A 23402-nucleotide genomic window follows, 5' to 3' on the forward strand; every position below is an offset into this window, starting at 1 on the left:
CATCCAAGATCATAAAGTAACTTACTTAACAATTCAACAACAAGCAAATATTAAAATGGAAAAAGTTTTATTCGCAAAAAACACGCAATCAAAATACCTTCATATTTCCACTAAGTTTGTATTTCCAAAACTTTTTTGCAATTTTTGTAATAAAATTTCGGGAGGTATTACATCTCAGGCTTCCTCTTTCTCAAATACCATCCAGTCTACAATCTACCGAACCATCGTTAAAGGTTCTATCTATCCAATCTCACCTTTCACAATTACCTTAATTTCCAATGTATCCTTCAAAAAGCTAAAAACAATTACAAGAAGGTCTACAAACAATTATCCTATCACAAACCCTCATGTTAGAAACCTGGGTTTATCACACACCCTTCCAGATAATCCTCCCCGACTTGGTTTTTAAAAACTCTTTGTTTAGAGGACCTTAATACAATTCCTGCAATACTTCTTAAAAAAACTGTTTAGTCCTCTCAGTCTCGCTCGACAATTATTATTTGATCAACCCTGTCTTCAGGTCATTTTCCACAACTTTTAGAAAGTAGCTGTATACTCCCTAAATGAATATGTGGTGATCGTAGAGAAATGAGCCTACTTATTATTCCTTCTGTTATCCCCAAATAATGTGAAAACATGATTAAACCATTATCCTCGCAAATTAATGTTAATGTTTTTAATATATTTTATAAATAGGTCTATAATTATTTTTTCGTTCAATCTGTTTCAAAGTTTCATCTCAAACTTTCTCAACTAGTTTTCCTGGTTTAATGTATAATTTACAAATGTATGTACATATATATGTGCAATTTATACTTTAAGTTTGTATATTTTCAAATGAACAATGGTTTGTATCTCAACACATACCTTACATAAAGATTAATTAATTGAAAGATGTTATTTGGTCAATCGGACCAAATGAATTATGTGTAACTATGAATGTATAATAATAATGGCTCAGAAAAAAAGAAAATGACCTGAGAAGTAACTATTAAAACTAATAAAAAACCGGAAGCTAAATAATGTGCTATATACCAGGAAGAGCAGTCCCATTTGATGGACGCACAGCATATGGCTTTTAAGCAACCTGAAATCTAGCTATCAGTTGAGGCATTAACAAATGTCCTACTGCAAAAGATTTACGGATACGGTTACTGATGATTGTTCATATTTTGTAATGAAAGATGGTATTAAAATAAATTGATTACTTTTGGCTTGGTTATGGAAAAAGTGTTCTTTTCGGGGAATTTTAAGACTTTAAAAAGTTGTGCCCAGCAGGAATAAGAAAACCCATGTAGGCCCGTTCAAAAATGTTAAATAAGAGTTAGTAATTGACTAAATTACAGATCGATCAGAATTCGATTTCACATGACCTGAATGCATTCGGACCTTCATGACATTACCATTATACGAAGCATGTAATAAGTCAGTTCCATTATCTTTTCACTTACCTCCGAGGTATCGTGAACATGCACTCCTTTCGGTGAGCCCGGAGGAAAGCCATTAGTCGTAAGTTGTTATTATTCCGACGTGGTTTATTGTACGGGGGTTAATTCCGGCGGAAAACACTTATGTCACGATTATAAAATATCGGTTTGTACCAGGGCGTCTCCACATACGAGAAACCGCGTCATAATCATGATTGACGCGTTATTTGCATTTCTCGTTCGGTCGTTATGATCGGCGGTTTTGTACGAAAGGCGACGTGCTCTCTCTCCGTTTCCTGGACACAAAGCCACATTTCTTATTCCCGATTACGTCGGGGGCGATAATAGGACAATTTATCAATAAAAAAAATTATTCGGTAGCCAAGTGTGGAAAGTTTGGAGATGTTTATTTTATTTTATTTTATTTTTTGAAGATACGACTACACTGTAGGCATAGGATTTATATTTTTAAAACCTTGAGGTTTGGGGGCGATAAACCCGGAGCGGCTTTGACCCAGAAATTGCCTCCATGGGGGTTGTGTGAAATACTAAGGTGATATGAAAATTACGAAACAGATAGAATTAATTAACAAAAAATAATAGTTACTCCTAGCAGAATGTGAAGATCTGCAGATAGATTTTGTTACTACCCGTTTACAAGATGGAAAAAGTTCATAAAAAAATTGAAAAATGATTGTTATTGAATTGAAATTACTTTTCAATTTAATGAGTTCTTTTGTCATCTAATAATAGTTTTTGTGGTTCTACCTAAAAATTTAATATTACGAATGAGAATGAACTTTAAAAAACTACCAACTAATTTGTAAGTAACCGCTAACATGCAGAAAGGTAAGGACGGCGGGATGCGATACATTGCCCATACAAAACACCGACCACCTGGTTTTTGCACGAAAAAATGGCGAAAATTGGAAATGCACATTTCCTCAGCAAGTTGCCGTTTTTAAATATTTGCCTAGCTTCAGTCATTAATCAGTAAATTCAAAAATTCTGGAACGCGGAAATCCTCATATAAACCTTATTAGCATAGTATTTTGGCTGGAAAACTAGCGAATAAAAAGCCTACATATAACCTTTACCTTCCGAGGTGAAAGAATGCCTCTATTACATCTACATCGTATATCCCAGGACAAGACGACACGCATTCGCAGATTAAAACAACTTGACTGAAAAAAGAAGGAACTGCTGACTAGACTTTACAATACACTATAAGCAAGACGGTATGGACTAAAGACTTGGTACTGTGGGGGTCAACAAAAGATTCCAACTCTTTTCGCATATAGATTTCCCAATTCAAAATCCTCCGGAAAGTAGTAAACCCTATCTTCCACGAATATAATCACGCGATCCACACTGACCTTAACATACCTATTGTAAGAGATGTCATAAAATTCCGTTATAGAAAATTCCACAAATCTATTTCATTATGCCACAATCCCTTAGTTTTAAGCTTAACATCCTTTCTGTCTCAAATAATCCTCCCTAAAGAAGAGGTTAAACGGCATTGGCCTGAAGACCTTATGGCAGGGCGCCGTATTCGCCACTCAGGGTTCTCAAGTTCGACGATATGCCAGTTTTTTGTTTCATATACATTATTTGTAATATACAAATTTATTAATTTAATAACTTTTTCCATAATTAGGGTTCGTAACAGTAATAATGGAAATTGTATGACAGATTTCAGAGAGTTATTATATTTGGGTCGGTATGGCATAGTTATTAAACCGCGGAATTGCACCGTGCTTGGCTACACGTGCACATATTTCCTTAAGCATGTTTTAGATTTTAAAAACGACTAAGTTATTGTTCATAAGTCGAATTCCAATTGCACGGGGGACGTTTCTTTACCTCGTGGTGCACTCTCCTTCCTAGTAAGGCAATAGTTATTAGCCCGAGCGAAACGATGCGAATCCAATTATTTCTAATAGCGACCTGATTAAATTTAACATTTTCTAGGTCCAGACCGTCTCGGCCGCTATGAAATCCTATGGCAATTAGACAAGCTGGCGGCTGTGAAATATATGCGAATGAGACGTGACATTTTCAATTAGGGCCTACAATAGGAAATTGACGACGAGTGATTTGTTACATGGGGCAGATAGAACACTTTAGTATGAAACCTCTTTAATAACGCATTAAGCTACTTCACAAGATAGGGTTCATAAATTCATAATTAGACTATCATCAGTACGACACGCAATTATTTTTAATTATCTTTGATATTGGCAATTTAGTACTTAACACGAAATCAGTTATCATTTCTGAAATCCTATAGGCCAATTCTACTGTTTTAATTATTTGTAGACGAATGTTATATTATACTTACACTACTGTTGTTACCAATATCAGACTTGCAGAATAATTTAAAAACAAATAAGTATTTTCGGTTAATCAAGGGTCAATAATAAATTAACCATGTTTGTACGAATTTTTTAAATTAATTTTTAATTTTTATATGATTATTATCATATCATACGTACTTTATTAGATGTTTATGTATGTCTTAAGTTAGAACCGGTCAATTTTTGATTGTTTTGTAATTTTGGGCATTAATTCTATGAAACTTTGAATCAATTTAAACACGTTTTCTCTCAGGTTTTACTAAACTACTCTGATAACTTGATTCTCCTTTAGAATCGAATTATATGTCATAAAACAGAAAAGTATCAAACTGAATAATCCAGTCACAACTAAACTTAGAATAAATTCACGGGGGGGGGGGGCGCAACGGTTTAGGCGTTGACACGGCGCTCATCACTGTAAGGTAAAGGTCCTGGGTTCGAATCCAGCGGTCCTGCATTCGAACCCGACATATTGACAAATGGTTTTTTTTCAAAAGCACCAGCAACCTGAGGGTTGATATGACCTGTGCTCTTGCGAACCCTCGTAAAAAATCATAGGTTGCAACCTCACATATACGATTGTATGAATTGAGTCAATAAACATTCAAGCGTCATTTCATTTCTTGAGAAGTGAACTTGGTTACATGTTTTCAAAAGAAAAAGTGAAGATGCGTGCTCACTCTAATTTTTAGGGACGCAACTTTTTTAGATTTCGACGATTCGAGGGATTCAGTGGGTGTAATTTAATCGACACAATTCATTTCGGTTTGGGTACCGTCGCTGGGTTGGTCTAAGACACTCTGAAGATGGCGAGATGTCGAAACACGTCGGAAAAAATACTACAAACCCAGTGGGTGTTTTCCACACTTTTTCCTTGTCGTGACAATTGCTCAGCCCCGTATGTTTATTTCCTTTTCTATACAATCGGTGTAATTTTTCTCAACTGGCATGAATGGTGTGTCACCTTGAGATAACCGATAGTTTCTTAAAGCGAAATTAAATACGAGCAATCAATAAATCCGAGTTTAATTTGACAAGGAGACATTGCGGTAGAATTTGCTTTACGATCAGCGTTCATGGTCAAGTCCGCCGAATTAATTTAGCTCTCTTCGTCGATGTGAAAGCCATTTGCCAATTTTTTTGACGAACTGATTGGGTTCCAAGAGAGGACCGCCTAATGGGACCTGCGACGCCCACGGGAATCAACTTCGGAAAACCTGGACAGTTTGTTAATTTCCAATAAATTGGTTAATTTCGACACTTCGGCGAATAAAATGCAGCCCTAGCTCGTTGTTGTGTTGACAAAGCATTTTTAATATTAACAAACTATATAAAATAACCAACTATAAAACCAAAATATAAAAATATAATTTTTTACAAGTGTATTTAAAGTACGAGGTTATATGAACCCTGCTGTTGTTTTTGAAAAAGAAGTCCAATTGTATGTATGTTGAGTTCGAATGGAGGGCGGCTGGATTCGAACCGCAGACCTTCAACCTCAGTGATGAGCGCCGTGTCATCACCTACACCGTTGCGGCCATTGACGCCCTGTATTTCACTTACTAATATTATTGTTCAGCCATGAACACCTCCGCCTCTTTAGCAGCATGTTGAACTAATTGACGAAGCTTCATAATTTGAATAAATAGTTTGTTTTGTGTGCCTGAGAAGATGCTAACTATATGTCTGCAAGGTACTTGTAGTTTGTTCGTACCTGATAACCTTCAACGGACAAAAATTATGTAGTAACGGTTTGTAAATATTGTCTAACCTGTTTATTTATTTGAATCATAGGTCAACTCTAAAAAGAGAAATGATACGGCCGATCAGAACCCAGTGTTGTTTCTCTAGTTAATGGTAGCTTTTATTTTATTTATGTTCAGTTTTCCCCAGTTAGCCATTCCGGAAATTCAAATAGTACCATCGTTCAACGTTTGCAATGAAGCTTAATTAATGCTAATTGGAGTTAAAGGGCGTTGAAATGAACGGAGAGGCCGCGGAGGAAACGGCCTGGATTAATGAACGAAACACGGCCCGTCAACACAGTTCCAGTTCCAGTCCAAGGCAGATCTTTATCTTAAATCGACACTTTAAGTAAAACATACACCCTTCCTTTCATCGCGAGCTCCTTTTCTCGTTTTCTGAAAGATTAATAGTGAAACAGGTTGCTCTCCTTCGTTCACATGTTGTTTTTTATGTCTAACACTTATTATCTCCATCTCTATTTTTATAACTTTGATGTGTATTGATCAAATGCAAAATTTGTCATATAAAACATTGTTGTGTGTGTTTTTTTTGTCGAAGTCGGAAGAGTGATGAAGCTGTGTTTTGATAATGATGAGGATAAATAGAACCAGGATGATTGAAGACAACAAAATTACATAAAATCATGCATCCACAATAAAATTAACTAGGTTCTCGCTCTTTCTCGACTCACTATTCTCACAACTCCTAATAACTTCAATCTTTTCGCCCCACTTTCTCACTCCCTTCTCTCTCTCTCTCTCTCTCTCTCTCTCTCTCTCTCTCCCTCTCTCTCTCTCTCTCTCCCTCTCTCTCTCTCTTTCTATCTCACTTTCTCTCTATATATATCTATCTATATTCTCTCTTTCTCTTTATGTATCTATCTAAGCAGCACGACGCATAAACCTAATATGAGACGAAGGCAAAATTTGTCTTGAATCCTTGGCTGGATAGCGACTATAATGTCCCTATCCTTGCGCAGGTTCCCTGAGCACTCAGGACACAAGGGTAATAAACGGGCCGACACACTGGCTACTAAGAGGCTTTAGGACCTTACTGTCCCAATTTGTCACAAAATGATCCTTAATAAGTACAAATCTTGGTGGATCAACACCCCGCCAAGCGATGCTTAGAGAGAACGGGGGACCTATAAAAGCAAATAAAAGTATGTTCTGATAAGTCTCCTAACGAAACACTGTCATCTAAGAAGGCATACATGTGCATCAGATGTACTGACAGAAGAACGATTGTGCAGATTTTGCCAAGAACAAGAACCGTATTTTTTTACTAGCCAGGCTGTAGGACTTGATCAATAGTCTAATACAGACTAGAGAGCTCTACAGCCACAAAAATAAAAGGACACAATAGATCGTGTAAGACGAGATTGATTAGCAAAAAAATGGAAAATAAAAAGTTTGTTCAACTCGCAAAACCGTCACTTCCGATCCAACTGCAACCGGAATGGGAACGGAATATCGCGAAGAGCGTTATCTCTTGGTTTCCACGATTCAAAAGAAACTGTTAAAAACTACCATAATCAATCCCTTAACTGATTTGCCTTCCGTTTTTTTATACAGTAAATGTGATGAAAAGTATAGAAGAGGTCTTGTCCGAAAGGTACTTTTACAATTACATTTCTGTAACAACATTTGCGTCTGTAATATTTTACTCGCTTGCAAAAAATATATCTTCTTATCTGTTTGTACTACAATCAGCACTCTTGATATGATACCCTGAAATAGGAACAGAAAGAGGGAGAGAGTGAGAGAGAGGAAGAGTATGTGAGAGAGAGAGAGATATATAGAGATAGAGCGAGAGAGAGAGATAGAGATAGAGATAGAGATAGAGAGAGAGAGAGAGAGAGAGTGTGAGTGAGTGAGTGAGTGAGTGAGTGAGTGAGTGAGTGAGTGAGAGAGAGAGAGAGAGAGATATTAAGAGAGGGAGAGAGGGAGTGTGTATGTGTGTAGATGAGGAAGATAGAGCAAGAAAGAGAAAGAGACACGGACAGACAAACTCACAGACATTATTTCTCTCTTACTGCATGTAACATCATAAAAAATGAAAGACAAATATTACTAAGTATAAAACGGTATTATGTACTGGAAATACTAGTTGTTACAAATCTTGGCTCGAGTTGAGTAGAACCAAGTGTAAATTGGCCTATTTCGTATTTATAAATGTTTTACCGCCTGAATAAAAAATGAAAAATTGCATTGACATATCGTGTTTTTAATTCTTCTCATAAGACAATATAAACGGACGTAAAATCTAAAGAATGTCGTCAACGGGACAAACCCATTTGAAAGCAAGGACATGGAAGAAAATACGCGAAGCCTAAGTTTAAAAAAAAGCAACGTAGATAAACAATCCTTTCATATAAAAAGTAAATAAACATTTTTAGAAACGGGCCAAAAGTAACCGAGGGTATCCTGCACTACCTAAATACAGGTTCGTTTCCACGCTCATTAAATTGTCAGACTGCTTTTTTCTAAACAAGGAACACTTTGTTGTTGTTAACACTTTCGCAGAAACTTTAGGTTTTCAGGTACGTGGTATAATAACTAAAGGGCACGAGATACTTAAACCCCCACCTACTACGCACAATTAAACTAAAACCTTGTATTTCTCTTAGAGCAAATATTAAAATCTCTTTTAAAAAACTAATTTTATTTACGTTAAGATTAAAATATTTAGAAAGATTAATGTAGTCCAAGATATAAGGATAACTGTAATTCTACTCATTGTTTCCATATGACTGCTGCGGATATGCGGAAATGTAGCGTTAACCCGAGTGGTAATTCAGAACTTGCGTAATGTTAAACTTGCATAAGCACATAGAAAACAATAGAAAAGTGACCGATCCGTGAACTGATTTGCGAATACTTTATTACAGAGAAATTAGAGAAATATTGAAAGGACGGTTGGAATAAATCGAATACCTTGGCAAGTAGTAGATCCAAAACCAATCCATATTCACAAGTAAGTGACACATTAAGCAATACGTGTATTTCCTCTCCCAAAGGACAACTGAGACGTTTGAGTTCTCCATTTCAAAAGAGATAAAGTATATCTGGTAACCCTCAATTCCCTGGTTTGTAATCGTTTTCTCTTTGCGCCCGACTTCCCTTGTCGATATCAGAATCTCACGATGTAACCGGACGTTACAGCTTTGAGCAGAGGGAGAAAATTTCGTTTGGAATCGGCCGACGGTGAAACTGGAAATCTTTCGGGCGAGTTTGCACTTGATAAAAAATACGAATCGGTAATCAGATTTTTCTAGACCTTTCAATATTATAAAGACGAGAAACACATTCTGTATTGTTATAGAATACACCATAACAATTGAAATGGAAGCATATAGTCAAATATTTATCCAGTTCAAGGTGGCCGAGTGTTTAGGCCGTCCGACACTAATTGTCACGCTAGCATCCCTGGGTTCAAATCCCAGCATAACCCACCAGTATTTTTAATTGGTTTTATAGTGGTTTGGCCCCCTCATTCGCGCGTCACACTTCGGAAACATTCCTGTATTACGTCAGGAATTACTTACAGCCTGATTTAATACTATGGAATGAAAAAACCAAAGTCCTTATCAGTTAAATAAATTGTTTACTAGGCTGTTTAAACGTTACAACTTGCCACCAGATTATGGTGTTCAACTAACACTTAGAATCTTTCTATGTTCATCATCATATCAGCCATAACTCCTCAAAAAATTACTTACAACAGATCGAAAAAACATCGTGAATCATGTTTTATACAAGCGAACGAAAGAGTTAAAAATTGCTGAGGTCGGAGTTGTTATGAATAGTAGTTTGACCTGGTTGTCCAGGTCTGCCTATCCTTCCTAATTCCACCTTTCTTCTGTGCATTAATGTGATGTCTGTTTTTCGGTCAATTGTGAGCCTTGACAAGATGTGGCGAAAACTCATTCTGAATATATAATTTGAACGATAACAAGCAATTCGTGTATAACACCAATAAGAACAACCAATCGATCATCAGGGTAGATCTTTAAAATAAAAATACATGACATTCACTTTAGAAGAAGAAAATTTTATTCTGACGCTTTGGAAATTAACCATAATTGGTTAAATTGGAGGGGCAGTAAATAATCAAAAAACGGGACTTATATGTGGAAAGGGTTGAAGCACGGCGAAAGAAGTTTGGGAGGGAAACCCAGAGGACCGAAAAAGGAAGGAGTGACTAAAAGCGGTTGAGTCGTATGTGGGGGAGGCGATGAATTCGTTTTTCCTCGGGATACGTCTCACTATACGTTATAGTGCCTGTCATTTTTCTTTCTAATGCTCCGCTCTCCCTCAGAATAGGGTTTCCTGTATTGTGGAAAGCGCACTTATCCTTACATTCGGACATCCTGCAGATCATCCGTCCCCGGTGATGCTGGCCTTGGAAATCATTCTTCGTCCTCGTCAAGATTTATTCTCTTCTCGTCTTCGTTCCATAACGATATTCGCCAGAGTTGGATCATATCGGCGACTGTTTATGTTTTCTTCGGTCCCTCCGAATCCTCAATTTTTGAGACGTCGTATCTGACGGCCCTACGACGTGCAATTATTTTGTAAGGTCCGAGATATTTTTTCTTATCTTTTCATTTTATCGTTTCCTACGGAAAGAAACTGTACGACCACTAAACCACCGCTGTTAAATGGGCAATGAGTTGATCTTCGTTTGTTGACATTTTTTCTTTGCTCTTCCTGAGCTGCTTGTATTTGTATTCGAGCTAATGTGCCGTCATCTTCTCGACCTTCCGTAAAAACCTTTATTTACTTGTCCTCTATGATTGATGTCAATCGTATTTCATCTAGCTGCTTCGTTTCATCTCCAAACGTATGTTTGAATGGGGTTGTATCGATCGATCGTTGATATGATTTGCTTGGATTGTAGGTATATACAGATACCAACGTTCAGGCTGAACCATCGCCTATTTCATAATTATTGGGATGATAGTTCTGTTAAATAGTCCATCTTGGCCGTTGCCACGCGGTACATCCGTTGTCACTTTCGTGTGTAACCTGGTATTTAACGCAGAAATCCTTAAATGCAGCTGAGGTGAATGCGGATTCTCTAGCTGAGATGATTCGATCTGAAGCCTCGAATTTGCTGAACACCTTTTGAGGTCTGTTGCGTTTTTAGTCTTGTCGGAAAAAGCCAGCAAAATTTTGAAAACACGTCGGTTACCGCAACTGTATTTATATCATTTTTTTGTTGAAGAGAGAATGGTCATCGTGAAATGTGTTCAGTGGTACAACTCCTGTATCGCTTGATGAAGAATACCGTGTTTCTTGCCTTGCATTGAATACAGTTCTGTACAAATGTCGCGGCTTTTTTTCTGAGATCAGTGCATGCGTACTCTCTGTCAATCAGATAGAGGGTTTTCGTCAGTCCAAAGTGGTCAATTTTTTCATCATCATCATATGAGCTTTCCGGATTTTGGCCAAAAATTCGGTTAGAATTTGAAGGACAACAGAATTGCGGCATAGAGCGTCACAGTGTTTCGTTCGACTTCCGACCGGGTGCTAAATCATATAATCATATTCCTGTAAAGAAGTGCCTAACGTGGATCTCGATGTGGTGTGCTTCTTGAACATGATGGTTTCAAACGCAGCAAACAGCAAGCTGCTTTGTTCGCGGCTCCCCAAAGATATCCCTTGTATCTAATATTTATCATGGTTTGACATGGTTGTACTTCTATTATCGCAGGCTATACTTTCTTGGCTATACTATCAATAATTTTCTTTCCAATCTCATTCCTATATTTATAATCTGTTAAAATTTAAGTTTCTAAGCTTTATAATATTTAAGCTAAGGCTATTTTGCTACTTTAAAATCAATATTTAATAACACACTTGGTTTCTGTAAATTGTTGACTTTGATATCAAGAAAAATCCCTCAAAGGTGAAAATACATTGTCTGTATTTTTTCGTATAGACGGTTAAATTGTTATGCAAATTAGCTAGCCAAATTTTTTCTCCGAATAGTTGTGGGTAATTAAATGTAACCCAATTTGCTCTAATGGTCACTTTAAGCAGCTCATCCCCACCCATTGCAAGCCATTTGTTAGTCAAATGAAGCTTAGCGCTTTACAGAGTTAGAATAACCCCGTGTACATTACAAACCAATATCCGGAGCGATAATCGGCTTTGACTTTGGCGAGAAATATTTCTCTTACTTTTAGATTTACTATACCAAGGCTGGGTCAACTCTGAAAAGTGATAAATGGGCGACGGGCGGGCGAGTCGTGTTGTAAAAAATAATTGTCCCACTATCCCAGCACTATCCGGCCCGTAGGGCTAACGGCGTTTTCTAACCTGCCGGCTTACGAAGGACTTCTCAATCATGAACAGTTTCGAAACAGGCGTACTTTTCCGCTGTACTAATTCACTTCGCATTGTTCTGGAATCTATGCTAAAAACGTGTCTGAGACGTACAGATAAAAATTGCTCGACCGGATAAATGAGTAACTGGGCGTGATCATGAAGGAGACCCACTCGATAATGATAGACTAAACACACACACACACATACAAAGACAGTGAGTGGTAAGGCGATTGAAAGAAAGAAAAACAGAACGATAAAGTTGTACTGACGTACTTGACAGTCGTATCATAGAAATTGGTCAACACCGGTACGTTTGTTCTTGATTTTTCCTACTGTTAATCACACATCTTCATTTTAATTATTAAGAACTATTCTACTAATGTATTATACAACTAAGTTATAGGTCATTTATACCTGAAAGAAACCTTAACTAGACACGATAACGAATCAGTTTTCATAGGAATCAAGTACATTAGTATTTTATTAAGCTATCTGAAAAAATGGCTATTATTCTCAGTTAATTGCTAGTAAGTAAAACAGATTTTAAATTATTATCCAAAGGGCTATTTTAAGTGACGAAATGTTTATAGATTTGGTCTACTTTGGTCTACATGTTTGTTTATCCGACGGGAGCTTAAATCAGGGCTAAAAGGGGCAAAAGGCAAAGAAGCCTGTTAAGCCAGATGTGGAAGCATAGAGAAATTATGGATGGGGAAGAGGTTTATGTTGTTCTTTTACGTGGAGTTTTATTTGTACTATTTACATGCACAATGTTCAGCTGTGGTAAATAATTTCTATAACACGGCTATTTTTATTAATAAGTATGACTTTTCTAATAAATATATCGATTGAAGATTTCCCAACTAATAGTGTAGAAATCAGCTTGATCAACACTCCTTTTTCATGTTCCTTCTCGCTTTGTTTCGTGCGGCGTTTTGGCTTAAAGCCATATTCTGTGGGAGTCAGTTTGTTTCCGTTCTTCAGACGGAAGAAAGGCGAGAATGGGCGGACCAGAGGAGATCAAATTGCTGTTCGACCACTCACAGGCAGGTTTAATTTCAATATTATTGCCATGTTCATGTTGTTAGTCTAATAGAATAAATTATGACCAGGTTAAAAAAAATCGATAAACCTTGTAGGTTACGTTTGAGAATTTATATGCGATGAACATCTTTTTAGATATAGTACCAGGGAATATTAATTTATTAAATACGCTTTTTTTACCCCTATAGACCCATCAGCCTTCTTCCGGGAGTGGCAAAAAACCCTCAAAGACGGCGCTTTTTAAACGTTTACTGCCCAATTAAGTCCCTCGTAACATCATTCCTTCTGGCCATTTCGGATTTTCTTCCTATCATTCCACGTACCCTCAAGATTTTGGCGGTTTTGGCACCATTTTCTCAGCTCTAGAAAACAAAAATTGCTAGGGGGAGTTCCTTGATGTGATCAAAGATTTTGAAGGGATCTGGCAACAAACCATCCTCTATAAACTAAAACTATTCATTTTCATTTTTATCATCCTGGGTCCTATTTAACTGACAGCTGCTACCGACTCGAGGTGCGGCAGCGAATACTCAGCGATATTAGACCAATATGAGTCAGTTTGCCACAAGGGAACATTCTTGGTCCCGTCTTATCCTAGTCCATTTACATTGAAAACATTTCAATGCTTACCAGCATACAAGCAACCAACAAGTTTTCGCAATCAAAATTTTATCCAAGACTCTAGGACTGAATACGGGTACGGTGTACATTTACATTGAAAAAACAGTCTTGTCCACTACTGCACATCAACATTAAAGACCAACGTAATTCCACTCAGATGATAAGATGCTTAGGATTATTCCTAGACAGCAGACTGACGTGAAATCCCCGCACAAGATTTAAGAGACAACACGTTAGTAGAAGACTTGGGCAACTTCGATTTTTAAGACAGAAATTTGTTTTGGCCATAAAAATCACCAACTCTATGCAAGACATTGCTGCGACCATCGGATATCCGGAGTGGAAGTGTCGGGTACCGCCAGGCGATGAAACACTTTTAATCCAAAGTCCTAAGACAAATCGGCAATAATTATAGCACAATACAACACCTTTTCAACCGACATTTCAGGGCAATAAGAAATTGTAAGTCAGACAAATATTGACTGACGAACGTTAAAACACGCTATGACGAAAGACAGATGAGGTAAAATAATAAACTTGCTTCGTTAATAAATATCATTCGGTAAAATCTTGAGTAACGGAAAGCAATAAAATAAACAATAGGATTGATAATTTGCATTTGAAAATTCAGTTCAAGGTTGACATTATAAAATCCAATATGTTTCTTGTTGTGGGAGGATCGGACATAAAATTATTACCGCAGAGAGCGATTACGAAACAGATGTTCTTTCGTATTTCTTGATGGCAAACTGTCGAGACCTGACGGACCCCAAGTCCGTCGAGTTTGTAACCCCGCCGGAATTAAGGGCAAATGTTATCATTTTGAAAAAGCAGCAACATGATTTTTTCAAGAAGGAAAAATTTGTTGTCATTCTTTCAGGAAATGAAAATAACAAATTTTACTGAATACTCCCTGTCTCTGATGCTTGAATTTTTTCAGTTAATACATATGTATGGACTGTATTCCATTATAAGATACTTCATATGTATGCTAAAGTTCAGAAAAAGCAGATAAAAGTGAAGACGGCTTGTCAACTGATTAAAATGATAAGATTCTTAATTATTAATTTCTCTCTCTGATCCATGAATTTTTTTCAGTTAATAGAAATTTACGGACTGTATTCCATTATAACATACTTCATGTAAAGGCTAAAGTTCAGAAAAAGCAGATAAAAGTGAAGTGGGCTTGTCAATTTATCAAAATGAAAGGATTCATAATTATTAATTTGTATTATTCTTGATGTTTGTGTTTATTATAATGTACTCCAGTCTTTTATGGAGACTTTACATAATACATGAATAAGTTGCAAAATCGGGACATTTTAAGCCTGTTATTTTCATGTAATTTAGATTTCTTCCTCTTAGAATCAATTTTTTTTCTTTTATTTATACAAATGTATAAACAAAATGATACTCAGCTAGACTTTGGTTGTTGAATATGGTGTGTTAAGTATCATCTGCAATGGGACTGCAAATATTTTTAACGCGTCACCAGAGAAATATGAGGCCTTGGACTTGCATCTTCGTTTCTATTCACCATGTCTGGTTTTTTCCAAGGTAGTTAGTTGCATATAGTGAAACTGAAAATGAACATTGTCTAGACATAACAGTATCGACTCGTTTCCAAGTGAAGTCCGAGAAATAAGACAACTTTAAAGTTTTTTGTATGCACTCAACAAAAAATTGTATAAAAGGATTATTCTATAATACAGGTTTTAGATATGCATTTTTTCTGTCCTCGAAATAATTTTAAAAACTACAAACATCATTTTTGAACTGCCTATTCTGGCCCGTACACCCAGAAGCATTTACAATTTTCATTACCCGGCAGACCACATTAAAAAATCTCACAAAAGCTTGAAAAAAGGACATTTTTGAGAAGATTAATAAAAATTATATTGAAGTTTAATTCATTCTAGTCCATGAAAAAAATTCATTGATCATCTGAATATTTCCTTAATTTTTCCTTAGAAAAGAATACGTTCATCATCCCGCTGTCTACACAGAGATATCTCACAAAAAACTGGAAAGAAAAAAAGATCATTTGAGAGAAGATTATTAACAAAAACTATATTAAAATTTAATTTGTCAAAATGCAAAGAAAAATCTATTGATCACCCAAATTATTTTATTCTATTTATCAGCCAGCAGTTCACAAGGAGAAATTTCACGAAAGATTTTTAAAAAAATCATTTATGAGTAGAAGATTAGTACAAAATTATAATAAAGTTTAATTTGACTTAGGGCAAGGAAAAATTCTGATTTGACAAATTATTTCCTTCTTGGTTCATCATCTCGCTGTACACATGGCGAAATCTCACAAAAGTTTGTTTTTTTAAATCATATATGAGAAAATTCTTAATAAAACTATATTAAAATTAAATTTGTTCTATTTTTTTGGTTCTAGTTAAAATACAAATTGCAACCCTTAAAAGCCAAGCGCCTGGCATCCGCCTCGGCGTCGGCTCGAGTGGGGTTCCCGGCTGCTGAACGGGTGGGTCGCTGTTGTGTGAAGACGAATCTTGGGGTTTTGGCCACAAAATATATCGCAGCTGTGGATTTCAAGGAAAATTATTTCCTTCCAGGTTCATCACCCTCCTGACCACAATAAAATAATTTAACAAATAATAATAAATAATTATTGATATATTTGTATAGAAACAGTTGTTGTTGTTGTTGTTGTTGTTGTTATTATTAAAAATACATAGAAATTTTGATTTGGGATGTACATACTGAACGGTTTTCTAAAAGGTACAATACAGTTAAATTATAACCATACTCTTGCTGCACAGAGGTTCATCGATTTTTGATTTCGATAAACCTTTTTGCAAGGAAATGCAAATAAACTCCCTCCCCCATTTTTGTAGATGACGAACCATAAAAAAATTCCAAATTTATGGATTCACTAACCGTGCCCCGTACATTTCTTAGGAATGAACCGGTTGTGATTTTATATATATATATTTTTTTTTTTTCTGCTATCACCGGCTGAGTGATTCAACAAGTGCGAACTATGCCAACAGTCGGCGGACTGCATTTCTACCTCTTGTGTCATTTCCTGGACTCGGCCGTACGCATTTTCCGCGTTGTTCGCGGCGTCCAAAAATACCGTTACGCCGGACGTGCCGTGCCGAATGATCCCTGAACACCGGGGCGACCTGTTGCACATGCTGACAATTTTCCACCCCGCTGGATCAAAACTGATCAGACATCACGGCCCATAAACGTAATGCCGTTGTTGATCCGCCTCGCTGATTTCTTTGATTGACAATATGATGCTAGGTGAAAGAAGATAATAATCGCAATTTTTGCATTCGTCCCGAAAGTTATATCATTTGGGTAATGAAAACTGCAAACTATTTCTATTCAAAAGGACAAATTAATAATTCATTTATAAGATAATGGAACGAGATGCAATATAAATTCATTACATCCAATTCCTCCAAGAACCTCTAAAGATAGGCTTTTTAGACCGACCCAAAAAAACAAAGGTTCAGCTTTTAATTCGACCAATTAAATGGATTAATTTAAAGAATTCATTACAGAAGAAAGATGAAAGAGACGAAGAAATATTTTTCGTTCTATGTTAAGAAAAATTTTTACACCAACATTTCCAGAGATTAACTATTATTAACAAATATTTTACAGTTTCAGCTTTTAATAACACAATAAAGCTATTTACATTGTTTTTAGAAAAGACAAACACATAAATATATTGAAACTCAATTTAGCCTCGGTGAATCAAGTTGTTGACAACTCAGAGGTGAGCCATTTTTGTCATTAAACACTTGGCAATCAGCATGCAATACATGAACAGAAGTTTACGTGGCACGTGATAAGAGATAAAAAATAGTGGAAAAAACAGTCAAAATGTATATCCGAAAAATTTCCTTGGATTTCAAGAAGACAAAATTCAATACAACAAAAATCAATTTTGTTGGTTGTGCTCACAAATCTAGGGTATCTTATTTTTGAGAAATAAACCGCCAGATTCAAACTGTAGATTATCAATCCATAATTTTAATAATATTTAGAATACTATTTTATTATGTCTCATATTAAAAAATGTAAATTGAGCAAAAAGAAAATTGCCTATTGTTTGATAAAATTATCAGTTAAGATTTAGGGGTTCTTAGCTGAGTTCTGAGGGGTGGATACTATCTGGCAATAAATAAATTTTAACGATGGCCGTTCTGGAATCTTATTTATTGGGATTCCATTAAGGCTCTGTCAGAAATTGGGGAAACTAACTTACTTAAGGATATGCAGGGCAGAGAGGCAACTAGAAGGCATATAAATTGACCTAGAAAAATTTGATCGGATCTGGGCGCACTGATCCTTTGCACTATACCAAATTGCTAAAACCTTAAACCCAGATAATGGTTAAATAGGCCCTCGGTTCCATGGGAATGTGTTCAAGGGTAGATGGATGCGAAAAAGATCATGAAACTATCATGAAAGAAGCTAACAGCAGAACTTCTAAACTTAGAACATGTTAGAAGTAGAATGATAAAGGGACCTTGCAAACTTCGACAGTACACACAAACCTTTCCAGAAGTTGGGAAAGAAGTAACATCGGAACATGTCCTCTGGTCCGAAGGAATATGAACCCTGAGCATCCTACTCCTGGGAGAGAAAAAGCCAAGGCTTGAAATATGCATACGGCAGCTCTTAACAAGAAGCTTAACAAGAACTTAAGGTTTTAAGCTTAAAGAAGAGCTCTAGACATGCACGAAACTGCCCACTCGAAAATTAGGTCGACGGTGCTGAAATACATTGAGATTTAACCATTAAATTTTTAAGTAATGTGTGGCTTATACCAGCATGATACACATTCAGGCTTATAAATTCATTCTGCACTCACCGGGGTTAAGCCCTCCCTATCAGACAACTCGAGTTATACGATATTCCGTCATTGACTCGCTTACACACGCTCAACACTCTTGGACATAAATCCATCCATCATGAATACAAACTATGAGTGAAATGGTTTCCTATATGCAACTACACACTTTATTACCTTAAGGTATTTACATCATTTGATAGTTTTCTATCGCCGGTGGATATGTTTTTATTGATACGGAGGTTCCCATCATGGGTTAAGCGCGTATGGTGAATCCATGGTTGGTTATCCTTATTCAATCCCTTTTTTCAAGTTCTATGGTTTCACCGTGCGTTTATATATATATTTCGCCTTTCGATCTTGGTCAACCAGAAAGTTTTCAAATTGTAACTAATTCTTTGAATTTCATTTATTAGCGACCTGGTGTTTGAACATTGTTGTTGTTTGGGGTCAAATAATTTTTTTTTTAATTACAAACCTTTTATAATTCACAATTCATATTAATTTTCTCTCTTTTACACATAAGCTATAAATTCCTGGGCTTCTAAATCACTTATTAAAGTGAAACAGTGGCCGAATATAAACTCCTTTAAATTGTTTTTCGTTTTTTGTTTTTTTAATTAATTTTACTAAATATTCAATATGTGTTCATTTATGGAGGTAGATAATATTTTAAATTAATATGAAAATTATAAGGGACAAAAAATAAATTGAAAAATACTGTAAAGAACATAAATAAAATTAATGTTTCCTTGATTACTATTAACAATCCAATATCATAAATTTTCAGGCAAATGGAATAAATCTTGAGAGGCCACGTTATCGACCTACGTGAAACATATTTATTGTCTTGTATTTTGGCTGATATTTATACGTTTGAAAGGTTAGAGTTCACTGGGTCAGAATGCACATAGGATACAGAGAAAAACCTACCTTTTAAATAAATACAAGACTCGACGAAGAAAATCTAACACGGCTCACCGGTTGACATTTATGGCTTAACATTTGTAAGGTAGCTAATCCTAGAGTCTATCTCGAGAGGGCCCATGCCAGTCATTAATTTAGTCGATCCTATCCGTCTATTTTACTGTTAGGCCGATGCTCGCTCATACAGTTCCATTTATTATACCTCGTGAGTAAGCCAATTTGACAACGGGCTAACGTTGTTACAAATAGACCCAATTCGGCCTTAGGTTCCCAGGCTAGTTTGCCACTATGGATCTTAACGAATAACGACCTCGCAGGAAATTAATGACGTTCCCGGACCCCTCTCCAAAACATTAATTTTGCCGATCGGAACTCCCTCTTCACACGGAACGTATTGGTACAGTTTGAATTTCAGAAAGCCAACTTGCCAATAATTGGACTGCTGTGCTTAATTACAATCATTGAATTCAATTATAATTCTGTATCAATTTGCCACATTGAATAATATCCTATACAACGATCAGGGCTAATTGGAAAAAAACTAAACATCGTCAAGCTTTAGAAACATGTATCTCTATCATCAGGCCTTTTTTCACTTTATTATGGACAATATCTCGAACACTGGATCAAGGTATGGTCTTGAAAAATAATGCAAATTTAGTTGTTACTGCCAAGCTTTCGACCTATTTTAAGGTCATCATCATCAGGGCAAAAACATCCTTAAATATGTCTACAATTGACATTTTTAAGTTTTTCTCGGGCGATCTCAAATTTCCTTGAAGACCGGTCATAACACTGCCAAGGACTGTAACCTTTTAAGGTCATCATCAGGGCAATAGTCCTTAAGAGTTACAGTCTTTGGCAATGTTCTGTCTTCAAGGAAATTTGGGATTGTTTGTAGAAAACTGAAATAGTCAATCTGTAGACATAAGATTTTTTAGCCCTTACGATGATCTTAAAAGTTACAGTCCTTGCCAATGTTGGGACTGAGTCTGTCTTCAAGGAAATTAGAGATCTCTGGGAAAAAAATTTACATTTGTCAATCGGTAGACATATTTAAGATGGTTTTGCCCAGATGATGACCTTAAAATAATCCGAAAGCTTGGCAGTAACAACTGAATTTGCTTTTTTTTTGAAAACCATACCTGGATCCAGAGTGTTCGTAAATGAAAAAGTGGTCCATATTTCTAATAATTTATTAACTCTTCTCGTTGTTCCTCAAATTTCTCGCAGTAAAAAATTAAATAATTCAAAACCTCTCGTACATAACATCGCGCAATTGGAAGATTGTCTTTGTTTGATTCTGTCCAGGTACGTACCGCCTACACAATGGTTTTTGCAACTACGTGATTTATAGGAGGAGGAAAGCTTACTACAGGAGAAGGTAGAGAACCTAGTCGTCTTGTTCTCTCTTGGAAATAAGACCCTAAAAAAGGATCCCTTTTACGTACTAAGGTATCTTGCTCCAAAATCCACTGATTTTTAGACATTCGTAACGCATCAGTTAATAAGTACGATCCAGCTTATTTTTCTTTTCTTATCGTAGGTTAAAGAGAGTATCGCCCGATATATAATAAGCTTGAGATACATGCACAACGTAGGCTGAAAACTAAGTTTTTAGTGCCACCAAAAAAAGTTTCGTTCAGAATCATGATAACACGTCTGTAACCTCCCCTTTTAAGTAAAATTTAAATAAAATACTGTCTCAGCTAATATTCATGCTGATCTTAATCATATCAAGATTTTTTTTTTCTCAGTTTAAACAAAATAAAAAAAATAAGAATTCTTCTATCGTTTTTGTCAAGGTGGTAAATTTTTCTTTAGTCTTCCAGCCTACATTTGAAGAGTTTTCATTAGGGGGTTGAGCGAGATCCTGGAAAACGCAATATCCTATTCTCCCCAGGGGGACTCCCAGCTAGTGGGGCAATTTCTGAAGAGGGTAATTCAATTTTTAAAAAGGAGCACAACAGACTTCCAACAGGGTCGGATTACTATTTGCCTTTATTCAGGAGGATACAATATGGATTAAGTACAAATCAAAACAATTTAAGATTAAACTTTGAAGTACTTTTGTATATATTTTGTCTTGTTTTCAACTAAGAATAAATAAAATCGTCTATATTAGATTCTTGAAGTCATTATTTATATGTTTGAAGTTTAATCGTTTTTAACCATTGGTCGTCGTATCCTTTACGCGTGTTTCGGGATTTCACTATCTTCAGTGGTTGGATCCGTGTGTTGGTGTGGTTGGCCACTTTTTATATTTTTAAAAAGTGGATGGCTAACATAGGCCTGATAAGGGTACATAATCTATGATCATCACCACTCAGACCTCAAGGAGAGGTTTTCTTTTTGACTTTAAAAAGAAATCTAGAGTCAACCTCGTAAATTTTCCTCCTTCCCAACTTCAAATCCCGTTATTGAAATCAGAAGCACTCCAGTTTAATTAGAAAGCCGATTGATGTTCGTCGAGGAAACGGCTCGGTCTGAATCCCGAATGCATTAATATGTCAGACGTGCAAGCCCGGAGTGTGCAGGTGTTACAAATCGAGGGCCTAGCAGGTATACTAATGAAGTTACTCTGTCCTTAGCTGCTCCCCGTTGGTTTAGCTTATCTGGAACACGTTAAAGCTAATAGTGTTAATGCAAACTCTTGTTTTCACCCCAACCTTACAATTATTGGAAAGTGTCCGTTAAAAAGTTCGCATGGGAAAGTGGCTGTTAGCTACTATTATATACAGGTACAGGAAGGATATACGCCTCGAGCATATTGTAACTTTATAGTTTACACACAAGTTTTTCACAAGCAACTGTGGTGTACAACGAAACAACAATTAAACAGGTATAATGGGTGTATGTAAAATATCACCATAAATCATCTATCATCTTTAATGGATCAAATTATCTGCTAACCAGAGCTGAGACATTTTATTTATTTAAGTTATATTTACAAGAATGGTCGCGAAATCACCGATTTTATTGAAATTTTTGGTGATACTATATTACACTAGACCCTATCAACGGACAAATATAATTACGTAATTTACAAATTTTTTTGATGCGGTTTTCTACTTATGTTGAGCATGTATCTCAAGCTTTTTTTTATTTTGCCTAGGATAATAAAACAATAAGAAGGATCGTATTTAATGAGTTGATATTCAAACGGTTACAAAAACAAAAGACGCTTCAAGAAAAAAAATTGTTTTTGAAATATTCTTGGTGTTTTAATTCAAAACTTCATAACCCCTCTGGATTTTATCCAATGTCCATGTTTTTTTAAGTCTATACCATTAACCTTTAGTTTTTATGTTTTTAATTATAAGTGAAAAAAAGAAATCTAATAGGCAAGATTGTATTTAATGAGATTAAACATATGAAATAATACAAAAACACCAAGACCCTTTGAATGAGGAAGATCAAAAGATTTGTTTTTGAAAAAAAAATCTTGATTTTCATCGCAATAAAAAAGACATTTATTGGCTGGAATCTCCGGCTCAAAAGCAGAATAAGAGTTCTTGGCAAGACAAAAATATTTAGATTATATGCTATTATAATTGAGAATAATAAGAATTAAATCAAATGTTTAAAATATCCGAAAAATACTTTTTGATCCGGGATTTAATGTGTAGTTGTGTATAAACCCATATAAAGTTTCCTATCGATATCGATCCTATTTCCTACTATTTTTGTGGTTTTGAAAAAAAAGGAAACTTAAGGAAGGCTAAAATTTTAAAGAAAAAATAATTGTTGATTTTCCTGTGGATTAGTTGTCTTTCAAAGTTATGAATATTTTTGTGATTTTCGAAAAACCAAAACGGCAGACATTTCGAAGGCCAACAATTTGAGAAACATTTTTCCCAAAATAATTTATTCTGGCGTTTTTAGGGTGCAAAAAATATATTTGGTATATATCTCCTACAATAACGTATTTCCGGAGATGACGTTTGAGTAGTGTAGTTGATCAGTGGAGTCGTTTCAAAGTTATCATAATTTTTGTTTTCTTGAAAAAAAAATCGGAACCTTTTAGAAGGCTAAATTAAAAAAAAAATTTTTTATTTTTCCCAAAAATTGTATTCTGGGAAAAAAGGGATATCGACTT

General features: G+C 35.8%; 1 protein-coding gene across 2 annotated transcripts in view; it reads right to left on the minus strand.

Annotated features, from left to right (window-relative positions):
• Positions 1 to 23402, minus strand: part of LOC106662279 (rap1 GTPase-activating protein 1) — a 378158-nt gene that overhangs the window by 330149 nt on the left and 24607 nt on the right. The window contains exon 1 of one of the 2 annotated variants that reach the window (XM_014386257.2): positions 8470 to 8581. The exons of the other annotated variant lie outside the window; for it this stretch is intronic. Within the exon in view, the coding sequence (XP_014241743.2) occupies positions 8470 to 8579 (110 nt within the window). The 5' untranslated portion in view covers positions 8580 to 8581. Of the gene's footprint in view, positions 1 to 8469; positions 8582 to 23402 lie in introns of those variants that run through there. 2 annotated transcript variants of the gene reach the window in all.

This window comes from Cimex lectularius, unplaced genomic scaffold (assembly GCF_000648675.2).
Source record: "Cimex lectularius strain Harlan isolate CLEC.00 unplaced genomic scaffold, Clec_2.1 scaffold122, whole genome shotgun sequence".
Classification (NCBI taxonomy): domain Eukaryota; kingdom Metazoa; phylum Arthropoda; class Insecta; order Hemiptera; family Cimicidae; genus Cimex; species Cimex lectularius.